This window comes from Marmota marmota, unplaced genomic scaffold (assembly GCF_001458135.2).
Source record: "Marmota marmota marmota unplaced genomic scaffold, marMar, whole genome shotgun sequence".
NCBI lineage: Eukaryota > Metazoa > Chordata > Mammalia > Rodentia > Sciuridae > Marmota > Marmota marmota.
Genome location: NW_026000051.1, coordinates 3673348 through 3693437, shown reverse-complemented (window position 1 = coordinate 3693437; position 20090 = coordinate 3673348). Strand labels below are relative to the sequence as shown.

General features: G+C 46.7%; 2 protein-coding genes across 4 annotated transcripts in view; one reads left to right on the top strand and one right to left on the bottom strand.

The window, feature by feature from the left end:
• Nucleotides 1–1778: 1778 nt before the first annotated feature.
• Nucleotides 1779–12451, bottom strand: Trub2 (TruB pseudouridine synthase family member 2). 3 transcript variants are annotated; one of them, XM_048812964.1, is made up of 10 exons: nt 12316–12451; nt 11896–12160; nt 11432–11560; nt 10838–10873; nt 10222–10296; nt 9008–9069; nt 6410–6491; nt 4227–4299; nt 3242–3378; nt 1779–2349 (listed from the first exon to the last, which is right to left on the bottom strand). In XM_048812964.1, the coding sequence occupies exons 2-10, from the start codon at nt 11993–11995 to the stop codon at nt 2024–2026; spliced, it is 1020 nt and encodes a 339-aa protein (XP_048668921.1). In that variant the 5' UTR covers nt 11996–12160; nt 12316–12451; the 3' UTR covers nt 1779–2023. The 3 variants fall into 3 exon arrangements, with proteins under 3 accessions (XP_048668921.1, XP_015353003.1, XP_015353005.1); XM_015497517.2 differs by lacking the exon at nt 10838–10873; XM_015497519.2 differs by lacking the exons at nt 3242–3378; nt 10838–10873.
• The window catches only part of Coq4 (coenzyme Q4), an 11558-nt gene continuing 3868 nt past the window's right edge, over nt 12401–20090 (top strand). The window contains exons 1-4 of the mRNA XM_015497520.2: nt 12401–12534; nt 12621–12752; nt 16090–16186; nt 16754–16856. Of these exons, the coding sequence (XP_015353006.1) occupies nt 12465–12534; nt 12621–12752; nt 16090–16186; nt 16754–16856 (402 nt within the window). The 5' untranslated portion in view covers nt 12401–12464. The remainder of the gene's footprint in view (nt 12535–12620; nt 12753–16089; nt 16187–16753; nt 16857–20090) is intronic.

Here is a 20090-nt window from a genome sequence, read left to right as displayed (position 1 = left end):
ATATAAAAAGACCCTGCCTCAAAATAAANAAAAAGGGCTGGGGGTGTAACTCAGAGGTAGTGTTTGTGAGGCTCTTGGTTCAATTCCCACTAGAGTGGGAAAAAAAAGTACATGCGGGGGGGGGGGGGGGGCCGGGCCGCTGGGGTGTGGCTAGAGCACTTGCCTAGCATGTGTGAGGCACTAGGTTCAATCCGCAGCATCGCATAAAAATAAATAAATAAGATAAAGGTACTGTGTTCATCTGCAACTAAAATATTTTAAAAAGTACATGTGGGGGTGCTGGGGATGTGGCTCAAGCGGTAGCGCCCGGGTTCGATCCTCAGCACCACATACAAACAAAGTGTTGTGTCCGCCGAAAAAACTAAAAAAAATATTAAAATTCTCTCTTTTTTTTTTTTAAAGAGAGAGAGAGAATTTTTTAATATTTATTTTTTAGTTATTGGCGGACACAACATCTTTGTATGTGGTGCTGAGGATCGAACCCGGACTGCATGCATGCCAGGCGAGCGCGCTACTGCTTGAGCCACATCCCCAGCCCTCTCTCTCTTTAAAAAAAAAAAAAGTACATGTGGGGCCAGAGTGTCTAGAGCCTAGAGAAATAAAACTGAAAGGAAAAATGTTTTTTTCTGACTTCCTTCAGGACATTGGAATAGAGTCTTTTGTGCCTTTTATGCCATGTGTATTTATCTAGTCCCTTGCTAGGGATTAATTACATTGCATTTTTCCCCCCAGTACCAGGGATTGAACCCAGGGGTGCTTAACCACTGTACCACATCCCCAGCCCCACTTTGTTTTTTGTGGTGCTGGGGATAGAACCCAGGGCCTTGTGCATGCAAGACAAGCACTCTACCAACTGAGCTAGCTATATCCCCAGCCCTCCACCCTTTTTGATTTTGAAACAGGGCCTTGCTAAGTTGCTGAGGCTGGCCTTGAACTGCTTCAGCCTCCTGAGCTGCTGGGACTATAGGCATTTGCCACCTCCTGCACTTTTTACTGTTAAAACACAGCCACGACAGTTGTCTGTATATAAATGTCTCTAATCATGTAGGAGGACAGAATCCTGATGGTGGCTTGATCATAGGGCAGAAGGATTAAATTTTGATACACACTACCAATTACTCCTAAGAGAGCACAGTTTCACAGATGGCCCATTTTCTTGCCCCATCACCAATACAGCATATTACTTTTTTTTTTTTTTCCTTGTGTGTGTGGTGCTGGGGATTGAACCCAGAGCCTTGTACATGTGAGGCAAGCACTCTATCAACTGAGCTATATCTCCAGCCTGGCCTATTATCTTTTAATTAATTCTCCCACTATGAGAGACAAGTAGAGTCCTCTCATTTTCTTAATAGGGAGGCTGAAGGCCATTTCTGGTGTACTAGCTTCTTGGATTTTTGGTTTTTGTTTTTCAGTGCTGGGGGTGAAACCCAGGGCCACACACACGTTAGGCAACCACTGAGCTACAGCCCCAGCCCCTTAGATTACTTTTGATACACACACAGTTCAAATCATTGCTCAACTGTTTTTGGAAAAATATTTGTAAAAGAATACTAAATGACATGAAATGATCACCATATTGTGTGTGTTCTTTTTTCCATATCAATTTTCTTGTCATTTTGTTCTTACTGTTGATTGTTCTTTATGTGGTATAGATTGGGCTGGGAATGTAGCTCAGTGGTAAAGCACTTGTCCAGCATGCTGAAGGCCCTGGCTCAACCACAAAAAGGAAAAAAAAAAAAAAAAGCACAGGTGTGTGTGTATATAGCCTGTGGACGCTGTTCCTAGTTAAAGATACTGCAAATTTTTTTATTAGTCTGTCATTTGTTTATCATCTCTTTCTCCATACAGAGTTTTTTCCTTTTCAATTGGGTTAAGCCCACTAATCTTTCCTATTACAGACTCAGTTTTGTGTCCACGTAGAAGAGCTTCTCTTATTCTCAATTCCTCACACTCACTGGTTCTGGCTCATGAATACTGAGCCTTTATGCTATGGCGCCCACTGCCCCGCCAACGGCCTGGCCTATCAATGCCCTGCACAGCTCCCTGCCTCCAAGGCAGAGCTCAGGCCTTCGGAGTTCCAGGATGGGCCGGGACTGGGGAGCTCCTGGGTGCCCAACCTTGGCTTCAGGTTCTTTTCCAGCTCGGCTGCCACCCGGGGCGCTGCAGCCTGGATGGCATCCTGGATGCTGTGTAGGTCCCAGTGAGTCCTCAGGAGGGCATCATCCAGTGTGAAGAAGCCGTCCCGTGTGCGCCGCACTTGGGAGCAGACAGCAGTGGTCTTCAGCTCCAGGCCGATCTCATGCACCAGCTTGCGCAGCTGCTGCTGTGTCTCGTGCATACACTGCACCTCTGCCGGGGACATGGATGGACACTGAGGTCAGGAATCGCCTCTGGCGTCTGGATGCCTCAACAGTGTAATAGCCTTGGCAAAACACTTCAGCTTTCTAGGCCTTGCTGTGCAGAATGCAGTCCTATGGGGACCCCTAAGAGTTTGTTAGACATGTAGGATCCAAGACCCCACCTGCACTGCTGGGTTGGAACCTGCCTTTTAAGAAATCCCCCAGGTAACCAAGGGGCAGGTGAGAATTTGAGAAGTTTTACTCCAAGACCTCATTTCTTCATTTGTAAACAGGAATTATAATAAAGACTAAAGAGATCATTTATACATGGTGCTTAGCATTCAGAGTCTTGATCAGTGCTCAAGAAAAGCCTTGGTTAGCCTGGCATGGTGGTACACACCTGTAATCACAACAACTAGGGAGGCTGAGGCAGGAGGATTGCAAGTTCAAGCCTCAGCAACTCAGCAAGACTTTGACTCAAAAAATATAAAATACAAAAAATATAAAGGACTGGGGATATGACTCAGTGGTAAAGTGGCCCTGGAGTAAAGCTCCAGTACCAAAAAAGAAAAGCCCTTGTTCACATGACTAGCAGTCATAGAAGGAACAAAGATCCTGAGCTGGGCAGGACCGGGGAAACGACAGCGATGTCGGAGGGGCCCAGAGCAATGGAGATTGTTCTGGAACCTCTGCCTGTTCAGTTCTGACTTCAAAGGCTGACTTGGCAGGAGTCAGGGCTGCACTGGGTTCAGGTAAGTCTGGGTCAGAGCGGGAAGGAAATTGGCCCCTGAAGCCTTAATCAGCAGAGATCAGGGTTGGCATGTGCTTGCCTTGGCTGAGCCTGAGAGGCAGGCTCCTGCCAGAGCATTCCACAGGAGCTCCAACTTCTTAAGGCAGCTTACCTAAGAGGAACTCTGGAGGTGCAAAATGGAGGCACCGGATGCCAGTGATCAACATCGGGGACTTGTTCATGGGCCGGATCACACCTCTTGTGGCCATCTCATAGGCCTCCTGGGACTGCAGGTCTAGGTTAGAGTACCTGGGGAGCAGGGGGTAGTGTGGGTGGAGGTGCAGCCAGCTCCTGCCCCAACATGGAAGGTGCTTCCTCTCACTTGCTCTATGCTCCCCACCTACCCCCTACTCTCCAGCCACCTTTGGAGCAGCCTCCTTTATTTGGTCCCCTTCAATCACCAAAGGCAGCCTCTGCCCATGTTCCCTGGACTCACTGGTGACCCAGGCTGAGAGTGTGGGGCCCTATGCTCCAGCATCTCAGCCTGATCATCCTGCAGGCACTGCACACTCAACCCAAGTAACCCACAACATGCCTAATATGGGTTCCTCCTCCCTGTCCCAACCCCCAGTGGCCCAGGATATTTTCCCAGACTCTTCTCTCTTTGTGCCCACATCATCCTGTCCATCCTGCTTCTATTTTATTTTTTATGGTACTGGGAATTGAACTCAGAACCTGGCACATGCTGGGCAAGAGCTATACCAGTGAGCTATATCCCGAGCCCTTTTTATTTTGACACAGAGTCTTGCTAAATTGCTGAGGCTGGCCTGGAACTTTTGATCTTCCTGCCTTTTTCTCCTGAGTGCTGGGATTACAGGTGTGTACCACCACACCCAGGTGTTTTATGTTTTGTTGGTGGTGATTTATTATTATTTTATTTATTTATTTATTTATTTATTTATTTATTTATTTATTTCCCCAGTGGCCAGAACAAGACCTGGCAGAAACACTTCTGCATGCCCTGAGAGGAACGGGTAGTTCCATTTAGTTTTGAGTTGTAAAAACAGGATCCTTGGAATCTGTCCAGGGCAGGCAGAGCCCAGAGAGCTCTGCAGGCACTTCCTGTTGTTCCAGCACCTCCCCAGGACCCCACTTACATCACCAGGGCCTTCTGATGGGAGCCTTGGATAACAGCCAGAATCCGGTCCAGCTTCTCTCTAGTCACATGATCTGCAAAACGCAGTTGTGGGGTGTCAGTACACAGGTACCCATTGAGGAGAAGCGACAGCAAACTGGCAAGCTCCTTTCCTCCAAACCAACTCCATCCTTAAAATCAGCCAGAGAAGGGTTCCAGGGAGTGAATGTCCTCTGAGTAAAGTCTTCATGAAAGCTCTGCACCCTCTTCTTAGCAAAGACACAGGAACTTTATATATATATATATATATTTTTAGTTGTAGATGGACACAATATCTTTATTTATTTATTTTCACGTGGTGTTGAGGATCGAACCCAGTGCCTCACATATGTGAGGTAGGTGCTCTACCACTCAGCCATAGCCCCAACCCAGAAAATTTTGAGGATATTTTCCAGGGGCCCACAGATTCCCTAAGGCCATCCAGACTCAGCTTAAGAACATCTTCTTGGGGCTGGGATTGTGGTTCAGCAGTAGAGCGCTCGCCTAGCACGGGCGGGACCCAGGTTTGATCCTCAGCACCACATAAAAATAAAGGCATTGTGTTGTATCCATCTACCCTAAAAAAATAAATAAATAAAAAATAAAAATTAAAATTAAAAAAAAAGAACATCTTTTGGAAATGGAGGGTCAAAGACCTAATGTGACTCACCGAATATCCTAAGTCACATCCCTTATGCCCTGGCCTGGGGTTTTCCATGCCAGGGACCCTTGGAGGAGGGTGCTACCTGCCCAAATGTAGAAACAGGAAGTAAAGAGTGAGAGTGGAGCTTGGAGTGGTGGTGCCAGCTTCTTGGGAGGCTGAAACAGGAAGATTCTAGGTTCAAGGCCATCCTCAGCAATTGACCAAGACCCTGTCTCAGAATGAAAAATAAAAATGGCTGGAGAGGGGAGGGAAGAATAGAAGTTCATTAGATTAGACAAAAGGAAATAAAGGAAGAAAAGGGGAATGGGAATGGGAAAAACAGTAGAATGAATTGGACATCACTTTCCTATGAATATACGACCAGTGAAACTCCACACCATGTACAACCACAAGAATGGGATCCTAATAAGTTATACTTCATGCACGTATAATATGTCAAAATACGCTTTACTAGAGTTGGGGTTGTAGTTCAGTATGGCAGAGTGCTTGCCTAGCACATGAGAGGCACTGGGTTCTAACCTTAGCACCACATTTTTTATAAAAAGGTACTGTGTCCATCTACAACTAATTTTTTTTTAAATACACTTTACTGTTATGTATATCTAAAAAGAAGAAATAAAATTTTCAAAAATATGGGAAAAACAAAAAAAATGGGCTGGAGATTCAGTCAGTGGTAGACTGCCCCTGGATTCAATCCCCAGTGCCACCAAAACAAAAACAGAAGCAAAAAAAAAAAAAAAAAAACCAACCTGGGAATGGCTCTGACACCTGGTCCCACCAAGTGACTATAGCAGCCTGGAGACTTTCACAAACTGCCAGTTGGCCTGGAGCCTAGGGCCCAGCTGGGGTGAGTATCAACTTCTGGTAGCAAGGGCCAGAGCTCTAGAACCAGGTGTGAGGACAGAAGGTTTGCCAGCCTGGAAGGGCCCTGCCTTCTTGACCTGGCTGTCCTCACACTGCCTGTCATCTTACCTGGAATGTACCTACGACTGCCTCCTCCCCCTCTTTGATTCTCGTTTTCCAGGAAGACCCTCCTGGATCCTGTGGCTTCTTCCTGTTGGCTCTCTTTCTTAGCATTTAATGTTCTTTTTTACCTTATTTTTCAGTTATATAATTAACACATGAATCTTCTTTTAAAAATGTAGGTTAGCAACAACAAATCTCTCTCTCTATTTCACCAAATTCTGGCTTCCTCCCTTGCAGAAGTATCAACTTGGTAATTGTTTCCAGGCGTTTTTTTGGACATTGACACATATTTATGTGTACAAATATATAGTGTTGCTTTGCCTCATGTTTTCTATCCTTTACAGAAGAGGTGGGATCCATGTGCTAGGCTGGGGACCCCCATCTGATTCACCATTTTCCCCCAGTGCCTGGTACTCAAAATCCTCTTCCAATGAACATGCAATAGATCCCATGGAATGTCTCAGAACACGGGCTCACTGCGAAGCCAACGTGGAGGGCAGTGGCAGCCACCGCTCCCACCCACCCCAGGCTCTTACCATATGTGGTCTTCTCCACCAGTCGTCCATCCTCATGGAAGTCGTCTGTGGCTTTGCCTAGAAGACCACGCACTGTATAATCCTGTGAGGCAGGAAGAAGATCCAATCAGAATTCCCACTCCAAGCTCTGGTGCAGAGGAAGAGGAAAGCTGAGGCTGGGGTGGGGGTCCTTGGGTCCTGCTCAGGGAGCTCCCATGTACAGCCCCTGACCCTAGGGAAGGGTGCTAGCTCTGCTACGGGGCTTGGGCAGCTCTCTTGCTCTTTATGCCCCAATTCTCTTCTGTGACCTGGGGACCATGACAGGGCCAATCTCATGGTGATGTTAAACCAGCCCACCAGCAAAGAGTGCCGATCGTCACCCTGCAACGACCCCACACCTCTCCATTTCTCCACCCAGCCACCCAACAATGAGTGACTCTCAGCATGCCGTTAGCTGCTCTTTACCCTCCAGGGTAACAAGGCTTTCCACAGTCATGTCAAGTCCTCCTGCCACCCTGATCTCAGGAGGGCCCCTTCTTCCAACTCTGCACAGCTAACTGCCTCTTCCATACGGAGCTCAATGGTAGAGTGCTCAGGGTTCAATCAAAGTCCAGCAAGAAAAAAGAGTGAAGGCAGTGATGAGGGCAGAGTTGGTGATAACAGTGAATTTACTGAGCATATACGATGTGCGAGGGGCTAGGCTCAGCATTTACATGTGGTCATTAGTTTAATCTTCAAAGTAACCCTGCTGTAATGGTTAATTTGCATTGTCAACTTGATTGGATTAATAGATGTCAAGGAGGGCTGGGGTTGTGGCTCAGCAGTAGAGTGCTTGCCTAGAATGTGCAAGGCCCTGGGTCTGACCCTCAGTACCATATAGAAATAAATGAATAAAATAAAGGCATTATGTCCCAACTATAACTAAAAAATAAATTTAAAAAAAGAGATGCCAAGGATTAAGATTATGGGTGTGTCAATGAGGGTATGCCTAGGAATGACTGACATGTAAGATAGCCAACTGCAATGGAGACACTCACTAAGCGTGGCCAGCACCAACCAATAGGATGATGGCTTGGATAGAATAAAAGTTGGAAGAACAAAGAAGCAACAGCAGACATAAGCTCGCTTCTTCTTGAACAGGTTCTTGATTGCTGCTGCAATCATCTGAATATATCAGATGATTGGCATTTAATGTTCTTTTTTACCTTATTTTTCAGTTATATAATTAACACATGAATCTTCTTTTAAAAATGTAGGTTAGCAACAACAAATATCTCTATTTCACCAAATTCTGGCTTCCTCCCTTGCAGAAGTATCAACTTGGTAATTGTTTCACTTCTTCACTCTTCCAAAGAAGACAGTGATTCTCCAGAAGGCTTAGGTCTCAGGCTAGGGTAGCACCATTGATCTCTCTTGTTCTCGGGCTTCAGCCTCTTGGACTGTGCAGCTACTGGTTCTCCCAGCTCTCTGGCCTGCAGACAGCCATTGTGGCCTCTCCAGCTTCTGGTCACATAAGGCAACCTAATAAGTCCCTTTTTACAATTATACTTCCTGTTGATTCTGTTCCTCTAGAAAACCTTGGCTAATATACCTGCAGAGGAAATATTATTCTCATTCCCTTTTTAAAGATGAGGAAACAGGTACACAGATGTTAAGACATCCACCCAAGGACACATGGCTGGCAAAGAAATAGAAGTTGTTTATTTTTTGCAGTGCTGGGGATCAAACCCTGGGCATGCATCTGGGCAAGCCCTCTACCACTGAGCCACATCCCCAGCCCTGAAGCTGGGTTTTGAACTGGAGTCATATGACTCCAGAATCTATGCTCTTTAACATTAAGACAAGGTCCCCTAACATGTAAATCTGCATGTACATTATGGGACCAGAGTCCACAGCCCCACCTTGGACAGGAAGCTCCTTGAGGACTTGATGATGACAGCCACTTCTCAGTCTTGGGGAAAGAATGAAATGGTGTCATGACCAGGCTCTGGTATGGGACAAATGAAGGTTACAATTTCAGTTCTTAAAGCCTTAAAGACTTCGTGGGGCTGGGGAGGTAGTTCTGTGGTAGGGCACTTGCCTAGCACATACAAGGCCTTGGATTTAATCCCTAGCACCACAGGAAACTTTTTTTTAAAAAAAGTTTGGGACCCTATATGTATGTCCCCTCTGTGAGAATCAGTCTCTCATCTGTAAAACTGGATTAGCCACAGATTCCACCTTACAGGTAGTGGTGAGGGATCCCCATGGCAATGTATGTATAGTGTTGAGCGGAGCAGTCGGCACGTAGTAACACCACTGGTCACCATCACAATATCAGTCTCTCCTAGTACATGATTATAAAAAAAGTTTGCTGATGGCCTGGGTGTTCCCTATGGTATCTTCCACATGCTAGTGGGCTGGGGATATGGCTCAAGTGGTAGCGCGCTCGCCTGGCATGCGTGTGGCCCGGGTTCGATCCTCAGCACCACATACAAACAAAGATGTTGTGTCCGCTGAAAACTAAAAAATATTAAAATTCTCTCTCTCTTAAAAAAAAGAAAAAAGAAAAGAAAAGAATATTGCTAGTGATCCCCAGGAAAGGACCAAGGGATAAGCAAGCTGTACTGGTTCCCTTACCTTGGTGAGGTGAGCATCATACATGTCGGTGAGGAGTCTTCGTCCACGTCCCACGCCAAGCACTGAAAGGCAGTCAGTCTCATCTCATGCCTGGCATCTCCCTCCTATTCCCCCCGGAAATTCCCACCCCAGCTGCTGCCATTAGAATACTCCCAAGCTTCCCAAGCCAGCAAGGTGGCAAAGAGAACCTCCTCTGCAGGAAGTGAGTGAGTTTTGGGTATACTTCAAGATACCAATTTCTAGGCCTTGCCCATATGTACTGAATCTGTCACAAGGTGGAGAAGGGGTCTGGGGTCCTTAGCAAGTTTCTCAGGGGATTCTATCTACTTAGAAATAAGAGACTTTGTGGGTGGCCTAGACCCATAGATTTGTAATCAAATATTGGTTGTCTCTGAGTGTAACTTTTAATTTCTTTGGGACTTGAGCTCTGCATCGGTAAAATAGAGAGAAGCATCCTGTCCAATGTCTGAGAGTGTCATGCAGATGGAAGAAGGCAGTGCACAGGAAGCTCATTGGCACAAAGTAAGGGCCCAACAAATGGGGGCCTTTGTGGCCACTTCATGTGTCTCTCTCAGTCTGCTTGTTTCTCTGGCTGAAGGAGAGAACAACCCACATTCACTCTTGGAGAGGGTGAGCAGGGAAGATAGATGAGATCATGTCTGCCTTCCCATATTCCAAGAAGCAAGACAAGGGGACCATTGCCATTGAGGCTGAGGAACTAAGACCAACACCTGACCTTGGGGACACAAACAGCTTATGACTCAGGGCTTTGTGGGCCCAGCTCTGGCAATACTTAGACACTGGCCAGAGTCACATGCCTGGCTGCCCCATGATGAGATGATGGTGTTCCCTCTCAGGACCAGGGGCATTCACTAGCCACAGAACCCAGCCAAGCCACCCAAGCTCTTGAATTCTTACTTTCTTTAATCATAAAACTATAAAGAATCTACCTAATAAGTAAGGTTATTGTGGTGAATAAATGTACATTAAAGGTCTTGAGTCATGTCACATGGTAGAATCACTTGATAAAAGTAAGCAATTGTGATTCCCTCTTGTGACTCCCTCCATCCTACCAATCAATTCCCCAGCTGATCAGAGACTCAGGGCAGGAATCAGGGGAAGAGGCAGTGGTGTGAAGAGCACTGGGCTCATGGTAACTCCCTGGTCCTTCCCTAAGACCATATCACTGTACCCTCAAGCTGCCCACAACCTACCAAGTACCCCAGAAGACTGGATATCCAGCCGATGTCCCACACCAATCTTCAGGCTGGTGAATGCTGGCCCACACACTGGAAAAAAACAGCAAGGTCCATTTCCTCAATTAATCCAGCCTCCAGGATAACTCTGCACTGCATGCTGACCTCATTCCTTGAATGGTACCTCAAATCAGGATCAGGCTATACTCTCGGGCTTTTTTCCATGGAATCTGGGATCTAGAACTATTTTCTTAGTTCTTTAGGGCTCAGAGAAAGGACAACCCAAGAGGTTTCTTACTCTTCCTTTCACCAGTCTTCCAGTGAGAGACTTCAAGAGGACTGGGCATGCCAGGGGCTATGGTACACACTGTAATCCCAGCAACTCTGGAGGCTAAGGCAGGAGGACTGCAAGTTCAAGGGCAGCTTCTGCAAACAGTTCTGTTGTTGAGCCACTTTACTGATTAAAAAGTCAGTCTTGCCAGGCACAGTGGCACATACCTGTAATCCTAGTTACTCAAGAGGCAGAGGCAGAAGGATGGCAAGCTTAAGGCTGGCCTGGGCAACTTTGAGAGACCATGTTTAAAATTTAAAATAAGTTAAAAATTAAAACATAACTTAGTGGTAGAGTGCTTACCTAGCATGTACGAGTCTCTGGGTTCAATTCCCAGTACTAAAAAAAAAAAAAAAAAGTCACTCTTTTTGAGAAGTCCCAAACCCCTACTTAAGAATTCTACCTATAGGTCTCAATTCATATCAGGAGTCCTAGAATAATAAAAGAGTCAGTAAAACACAGTCCATAGGCCAAATCCTCAAGCCTGTGGGGGTCCTTTTGTTGCTGTTGTTTTTAAGAGATGGGGGTCTTGCTATGTTGCCCAGGTTGGCCTGGAACTCCTGGACTCAAATGACCCTTCTGCCCCAGTCTCCTAAGTCACTGGGTCTACAGGTACACACACAGCTGACTTTTTTGCATGACAATCTTAAAGAATCATTCTTTCCCACAGTGTCTTGTGCCGTTTTGTGCTGAAATGGTAGAGCTGAACAGTTGCAACAGAAACCACATGCCTGAAAAGCCTACAATATTTAGAATCTGGCCCTTTCCAGGAAAGTTTGCCAATCCCTGGTCTAATACTTCAAGGACCTGGGCCAGGAATCTGAGCACTGGGATACTGACGGAGGTCAGGGATTTTCTGGTAAGTATTAACCAAGATCCAGCCTGAATCTACCTTACCAAGCCTGTGGTTGGTGAGGGTGGGCACACTGGTGGCTGTGAGGGCCAGCTCCTCTTCATTGCCTTCCATGGGGCCCAACAAGAAGCGAACACGCTGTTCAGGAACAGATGGCTTCGGGGCATTGAGACCTGAAAAAAGACAAATGTCTTGCCAGTTCTGTCAGAACAACTGCAAGAGAAGGGGACAGGGAAGTAAATGATGTAGAAGACAGAAAATAAGCACAAAATAGCAGCAGTTAAGACAACTTGGGTTCAAATCCTGACTCTAATTATGCACCGTGTGACAACATACAATACTGCATTTCCCCATCTGAAAATAGTGGAGAATAAGAACAGATGAATAGGAAAGTGCTCTGCCCAGGAGAACAGTCACATGACTTTATTTTGCAGGAAGGATAGAAAGAAGCAGAGAGGGACTCCTAAAAGAACCTCAACAGGATAGTGGGTGGGTTCGAAGCACTCACCCTTCAGAAGCTGCTGCTCTACAGTATCCCGCAGGTGCAGCCACTTTAGCCCCGGGGGCTTATAGGCGGCGAAGAGCCCGTTCAACCGCGCCAGACCCATGACCACAGTCCACGCCCCCCGCACCCCTGGCGCCCCGGGTTCTCGGAAAAGCTGGGATTCAAACGGAAATGTCGTACGGTTCTTTCCCAAATGTGGTCCTTACAATAGGCGTCGCCATGTTTCCTGGCCGGAAGAGGTTCTTATCTTATTGTCCTCGGGGAAAACCTGAGGGAGAGGAGGAAATAGGGTCCGGTAGAGAATTGTAAAACTAGCGGGATTAGGTCTTTTTGGAGAAATTTTCTGGGGTTGCGGGAAACGGGGAGCAACTTATATCAGTGAAAACTGCTGGTAGATAAAGTGCGTGAGTTTCCCTCTCATACTTAGCTAGGTCCCTTTCCTATCGGTTCCACGATGTTTCCCCTCGAGAGGCCGTAGGCAGCTTAGTTTTTGACCTCTCTGGCACTCCGTTCCCAGAGAAGTTTAGAGCGTCGGCCTTGCCCTGCCCGCCCTTCGGTGGACGCCCGCTGCCATGGCGACGCTGCTGTGTCGGGCTCTGCTCCCCCTGCGTCAGCTCTCCAGCAGTACCCGGCCGGCTGCAGGCAAGTGGCGCTGGGTCTCAGGCCGAGGCGGGAGGAACGTGCAGGCGCAGAGCTCGTCTGACCTCTGCCTTTTGCTTTCCCGGCAGATGTGCCCTTCCGGGCCAGGAGCCATGGCGCCAGCCGGCTCTACCCGGACCACATCCCCACCTCCCCGCTGCAGAAGGCGCTGCTCGCCGCGGGCTCGGCGGGAATGGCGCTCTACGACCCGTACCGCCACGGTAAGGCCGCGCGTGCTGGGCGCTCTGTCCCGGCAGCGAGAGGTCGGGGTGCCCTTGCCCTGGAAGCCTGGGCAGGTCCCCACCTCAAAGCCTCCTTTTTCCTGGGTGCCTGGAGAATAGACCGGGTCGGGGTACCCAAACCTTGCTTCACCTCATAATCACCAGAAACATTTATAAAAACCAGATGCCTGGTTTCTGCCTAAACTCTTTGAATCCAAATCTGCCAGGCAGGGGGCGGGGAGGGATAAAAAGAGGGGTGCAGAGTCTGATCATGTATCTTTTAAAATTCCCGGAGATTCTGTCATCCATCTGTGTTTAGAACCCCTGGGCTAAAGAATTTAAAAGCACCTGTCACATTATAACATTCCCGCTAGAGCCGGGCGCTGTGGCGTACGCCTTTAATCCCTGGTGCTCGGGAGGCTAAAGTAAGAGGATCTCAAGTTCAAAGCCAGCCTCAGCAACTTAGCGAGGTTCTGTTTCCAAAATTAAAATAAAAGCGGGCCGATGATGTGGCTTAAGCGCCCCTGGGTTCCAATCCCTCATACTAAGTAGATAATAACAACATTCTTGCTAGAAAGTAAATTTTATGAGGTCGAACAACATGAATGCACGGAATCTGCAGCATTTAGAATAGTGCCTGACACATAGTAAATACTCAGCAAATCTCAATAAATGTCTGCTGGCTGTATAATTAGAATTTTTTTTGCGGGGGGGGGGGGGGGGGATCTACCTTTCAGCTATATTCCCATCCCTAAACAGCCCCCCATTACTGGGAACCGAACCCAGAGCCTCCTACTTGTACTGTACCACTGAACTGCACCCAACTTCAGGACTAGGCAACTAAGAGAATTCTGGCTTTCCAATTATAACCTTCTCAGCACTTATAGAAAACACCATCTTGGTTGAAGATTCAAGTAGTATTTATCTTGCTGCTTTTTATTTCCTATGCGTCCAGTTCCCCTGGACAGAGTTCTTAAGTAAAAGGCCCAGAATCTGGAGGTCTGAGGAACTCAGGCCTCCTCAAGATTTGGTTCCAGGAACTGGGCAACGTGGGACAAGGGACAGAGAGACAGGCACAGGGGAGGACTGATCTGAAAGGACAGTGGAGAACTACAGAGAACACTGGGGAGCATGGATATACATGTCCCATGGTATGGCCTGGGAGCTCACCTCCTCCCACACCTGCCTGGCAAATATCCCTGAGAAGAGCCTCTTCTCTGCTCCAGTTGTGCCAAACTATGACCCCTGACCTTCTCTAGCATGGCATTTGTCACATTGTTGTCATATTTGTCTCCTCTGCCAGGCTGGCCACACCCACCCATCACCCACTTCATCCTCCATCAGCTGGGCCTAACCTGGGAGGCCCCCCTAGGCCACAGAGGCATCATCTCTAGAAGTGACCTCTCTTTGAAGATATACCATCTCACCCCCTCTGCTTCCTAACTCTGCTCAAATGCCTACTATGGTGGCGGCTCACTAACTTATACATCAGTACTGCTGCTGACATTTGCAGGGCCCTGGGCAATTTCTACAAGCTAACTCATCAGAAGCTGTCCAGGGTCTCTGACCAGCCTGTGTAAAAGCCCAGATGGCCCTACACAGGCTGACTAACCACTGTGCCCCCTCCCCACCACAGGCACCCTGGTGGGCATAGCCCCTCCTCATGGTGCCCAGGGTTGCAATGGGGAGAAGGTAAACAAAATGTTTATGATCACAATCCAGGGGTTATTCTATAGGATGGACCAGGGCACAGGAAAGGGGCTATGCTCACCAGTGCATAAGGAAGATCGCCTCTGGTAAGGAGTGCAGGCATGGCTAAAGACCAAATTACTTGGCACCCAGCCATGGAGGCCTGCAGATGAGGGTCCCTGGGCCCAGGAGGAATCAGGAGGCTGCTCAGGGCTCATTTCTGGAGGAGGAATTGGAGTTTCCTGGCCTCTATAACAGGTGTGGCAGGCGAGGCAATTTCCAACCAGATGCTGCTTTATTTATTTATTTTTTGTGGGGGGTGGGTACCAGGGATTGAACTCAGGGGCACTTGACTACTGAGCCACATCACCAGCCTTATTTTGTATCTTTTATTTAGAGACAGGGTCTCACTGAGTTACTTAGTGCCTTGCTTTTGCCAAGGCTGGCTTTGAACTTGCGATCCTCTTACCTCAGCCTCCCAAACTGCTGCGACTACAGGCATATACCACCGCATCTGGCTCAGATGCTGTTCTTGAAGGGCCAAGTCTCCCTGGCCCCTAGAACACTTTTTGTTTAAGTGGTACTGGGGATTGAATCCAGGGGTACTCTACCATTGAGCTATATCCTCAGCCCTTTTATTTATTTTGAGACAGGGTCAGGCCTCAAACTTGTGATTCTCCTGCCTCAACCTCCTGAATCACTGGTGTTACAGAAGTGGACCACCACACTTGGCTGCTAGACAGTTCTTAAGATCCTATAGTTGGGGCCAGGGTTGTGGCTCAGCTCAGCGGTAGAGCACTCGCCTAGCATGTGCGTGCTCTGGGTTCTATCCTCAGCACCGCATAAAAATAAATAAAGGGGGCTGGGGATGTGGCTCAAGCGGTAGGTAGCGAGCTCACCTGGCATGAGTGCGGCCTGGGTTCGATCCTCAGCACCACATACAAACAAAGATGTTGTGTCTGCTGAAAACTAAGAAATAAATATTTTTTAAAAATTCTCTCTCTCTTTTTAAAAATAAAATAAAATAAAAATAAATAAAGGTATTGTGTTCAACTACAACTAAAAAATAAATACTTAAAAAAAAAAAAAGATCCTATAGTGTCCTTTCCAGGATTTTTAAGTTCTAGAAAGTACTATCACTCTTACTGAGAATAATAATGACAACTGCTCCTTAAGCACTGTGCTAAATATTTTATATAACATGATTTTTCTGGATTTCTCACATTAACCCTCTATGAAAGGTGTAATCTACACTTTACAAATTAGGATTCTGAGGCTTAGTGTGAAGCAATTTGTGTAAGTTCACCTAAATAGATCGTAGCTGGTCTCAGACACATACCAGAGTCTGTACCAGTCAATGCAGACATGATATTCTTTTGTGATAATGAATGTGAAATGATTTATAAAGTCTTTAGAGCACTGTGCTAACCAAAGCCACCCCAGAAGATTAATAACATAAAATAAATCATAGATATATTGAGTCTAAGCTGTGTGCTAGGTGATATGCTAAGCTCATTTAAAATGGATTATTATAACTAAGAGGCAGATATTATCTCTGTTTTATAGTGTAGAAAACCAAGGATAAGACCAAGTCGAGTAACTTACCTAAGATCACGTTCCCTATCTGTGCCCTTCTCTGTCATTTCAGACATGATTGCAGTTCTTGGGGAGACCACAGGATGCTGGACCCTGAAGGTCCTCAGGGACCAGATGAGGAAGGATCCAGAGGGTGCCCAGATCCTACAGTAGGTCCCAGCTCTACCTGGGGACTTGAAGTCATTCTCTAGGTATCCTGCACATATCTTAGCCAAAAGGCCAAGAAGCGATAGTTCTCTAGGGATCCTGACTTTTCTAGAGTCATATTTTATCAGCCCTGTTCTTTTAGGGATCTCTTCTTGATACCCTGACCATGGACATTGCACAGGCTGGGCACTGCCCAACTCCAGGGGCACCACTGATATATATGTGTGTGTAGTATGACCACCTTTGGGTTGTACAAGGTGGCAGCTCAGACCAGCTCAGCCACAGGACTCCGTACCTTCATTAAGCTCACAAAACATGTGCTAGCTGTACCCTTCCCCTTTAGTACATATGTAGTCTATCTTCCTATGTCCTTGGTTTGTGGTAGTCTCCTCAGTCCCCAAACTGGCCTGGCAAGTAGATTCTCCTTTAGTGCTGTGGTTAAATGCTGCCCTGCTGTGGTTAAATGCTGTGGTTAAATCCTCACCCCCAACCAAAGTTTACTCTAACTGGGCCTTTCACCTGCCTTTGCTGGTACCTCCTAATATCCGGTCTTGCTTTCTGCCTTTCAGGGAGCGTCCCAGGATCTCACTGTCCACCCTGGACCTGGGCAAGCTCCAGAGCCTCCCTGAAGGCTCATTTGGCCGCGAGTATCTCCGTTTCCTGGATGTGAATGTGAGTTTCCAGTTTGTATGCATCTGGCATCATCAAGAAGTACAGAGAAATGTCATAGGAGTGACATGCTGAGGCAGGGGGAGCCCCGAGCTGCCATCATGGGCAGAAGTACTTTTTAGGCCAGTTGTGGTGGCAATGCCTGTAATCCTAGCAGCTCAGGAGGCTGAGGCAGGAGGATTGCAGGTTCAAAGCCAGCCTTAGCAACTTAGTGAGGCTCCAAACAACTTAGTGAGACCCTGTCTCNTGTTTAAAAAAAAAAAAAAAAAAAATGTTAAAAGTGCTGGAGATGTGGCTTACTGGTTAAGTGCCCTGGGGTTCAATCCCTGTAAAAAAAGAAAAAAAAAGTGCTTTTTAGTCTCATGCCATTTTCTATGGTATAGACAAATAAAGTGGGAATATAAGTGTAGCTCAGTGCACAAGGCCCTGGGTTCTATCCCCAGCACCATAAAGAAAAGAAACTCAGCCAGAGGAGTGACTGGGGGAAAGGCAAAAAGTGGCCTGGGAGGTAGGCCAGGGCTAGGCGCTACCAGGCCCTATAGACTTTGGGAAGAATCTGTATTTCGTAATAGCCAAAGGAAACATTACAAGGATAGATGCATGACCTGACCTTACCTGTCTTTACTCCTCCCTCTAGCACATACTCACCCCATCAAAGCCCCCGTGCTAAGTGCCTCTCCAGCTCAGCTCAAGAGCCCACCGTGCTGGAGGAGGGCAAGTGGTGACTAAAGGTTGCTCTAGAACAGGGTTTCTCAACCTTGCACTATTGATGCCTGTGGCTGGATAATTCTCATAGGAGGCTGTCCTGTGTCTCGTAGAACATTTAGCAGCATCCCTGTCTTCTACCAACTCAATACAAGTAGAACCCTCCCCCTCCCATGGAGATACCCACAAATGTCTCTAGACATTGCAGATGTCCCCTGGTGAGCAGTTGACAGTCACTGCCCTTGAAAGACATTGTTCCCAAGACAGTAACCTGTCCCTTACACTTTCCAGACACTTGCCTTTGCAGTGGAATCACCTGTCCTGTTTTATACCATCTTCCTCAGATTTCACTAGGGTGTAAGATATTTCATCAGCGGGAAACCTGCCCCATGTGCCACCCAAGTAGAAACAGTTTCTGAAGTTCACCAGAACCTTTAGTCTTGATGCTGTGGAGAGTTGCAGTGGCAGAGAGGTGTCTACCAGGATTACGATGGGCACCTTGCCCAGCAACTGCCCTAGTTATGGTAACAGCCTGAAGATTGTGACATTTCTAGAGAGAGGGAATCAGCAACCCACAAAATGGGAAGGAACACCTGTGCCAATAGAGATTCAAAGAAAGGATCAAGGTGAGGCCACCAGCCCTGAGGCTAACATTGCTAAGAGGCATGGTCAAGAGAGCAGACATGAGCTTTGGAGTTAAAGAGAAACCCAAGTTAAAATCTTGCCTCTTCCCAGTTTTATAGCCCTGGACAAATTCTTATCTGATGTAAAAGGACCTAACCTTTGTCTTCAGAGTACTTATACAGCTTATTGATAACAGATGTCAAGGTTACTGGCTTTGGAATCCAGCAGACTTTATTTCATATCCTGACTCAGTCACTTTATTAGCTGTATGCTCTTGGGCAAGTTACTTATCTGAGCCTTGTTTTTCTTACCTATATCTGAGGATAATTATAGTGGGAACTACCTAAATTGCTGTGAGAGTGAAATATGATAACGTGTGAAGGAGATTGCCCAGGGCTGGCACATAGTAGGTACTCCATAAAAGCAGCTGCTGTTACTCTGATCAGTTCAGCTTCACACAGCAAGTACAACTGCAGAGGAAGTGAGGTCCTGGGACCCAGTGAGGCCACAGACTAAGATTGGCCATGTTGCTGAGCCTGCAGCCTCAAAGCAATGAAGACCTCGGATCTCTCGGCTTCTGGACAGGCTGAGGCCATGCCTTGAGAGCAGAAAGACCAGAATACTACTACTGTGTGGGCACTGATGAGGACTCAACGAGGCAGGGGCTGAAGGAAGGTAGTCAACATTCTTACCTGGGGTCAGAGAAGTGCTCAGGGATGGCTGGCCGTTTACTCACGCATTCAAGAGATGCTTATTCATCCAGGTCCCAGACCGGAAACCAAAGATAACAGCAATGAGCAAAGCAGCTAGCCCTGCCCTCATGCAGCAGCAGTGTCCACAGACTAGACTCAAGCCACATAGGTTATTTAAAGCTTTCTCCTAGCCACTTTAATAAAAGAAAAAAAAAAGTGGAATTTTTTTTTTTATGTCTTTATTTTATTTTGGTTTTTTTTTGGAGTGCTGGGGATTGAACCCAGGGCTTTATGCATGTGAGGCAAGCACTCTACCAACTAAGCTAAATCTCCAGCCCCCTTTATTTTATTTTTACATGGTGCCAAGGATCGAACCCAGTGCCTCATGCTTGCTAGGCAAGCGCTCAACCTCTGAGCCACAACCTCAGCCCCAGGAATTGTTTTAATAATACATTTTTAGCCAAATATATTTAGAATAGTAGCATTCCAACAAGTAATCCACATTTTTATTTTTATTTACTTATTTTTTTGTGGTTTAAGGTGGGTCTTTCCTTTTTCATTAGTATATTAATTGTATATATACTGATAGGATTTGTTGTTATATATTCATATATGCACCCATTATGACAGTATAATTGGGCCAATATCATTCCCCAGCATCAACATTTTTAAATTATTGTGATTTCACTTTCTTTCATACTGTCTTTGAAATCCAGTGTATTTTACAAGCATAGCACATCTCGGAACTTGCCATGTTTGGAAGCTCCGTGACTGCAGTGGTGGGTGGCTGCTACACAGGACAGTGCAGAATGAGGCGACATTAATAGTCACATGCACTAAACATCAAGGTAAAATCATTTTGAGTACACAAAGAGGTGGCAGGATGCTGCAGGAGACCATAACATGGACTCACTCAGTCTGAAGGTTAGGGACAGCTTCTCTAGGAGGTGGAAGATGCTTAAATCAGGTCATGAAGGATGTACAGGAATTCTCAAGGTGAAGATGGGGGTGGGAGAGAGCACCCAGGCTGGGAGCAGGTTGTGCCAACAATCAGGGGCCTTGGGGCTTCTTGTTTTCTTTTTATTTTTTCGTGTGAGGTGGTGGTGACCAAACCCAGAGGCTCACACGTTCTAGGCAAATGTTCTCCATCGAGCTGTACTCTCAGCCTCCCTTTTTAAAATTTTGAATTGTGGTTAAAAAAAAAAAAAAAAAAAAA

What these genes read in the sequence shown, in the direction of transcription:
- Trub2 (XM_048812964.1), bottom strand. Translation starts at nt 11,995, where the DNA reads ATGGGTCTGGCGCGGTTGAACGGGCTCTTCGCCGCCTATAAGCCCCCG. An exon ending in CAGAGACTCGTACATGCTAG is followed by an intron (nt 10,297 to 10,837) that starts GTAAGCACTCTA and finishes GTTTTTTTCCAG; the next exon opens with TGTGTGGGCCAGCATTCACC. An exon ending in ACCTCCAGAGTTCCTCTTAG is followed by an intron (nt 2,350 to 3,241) that starts GTAAGCTGCCTT and finishes TGTCCCCGGCAG; the next exon opens with AGGTGCAGTGTATGCACGAG.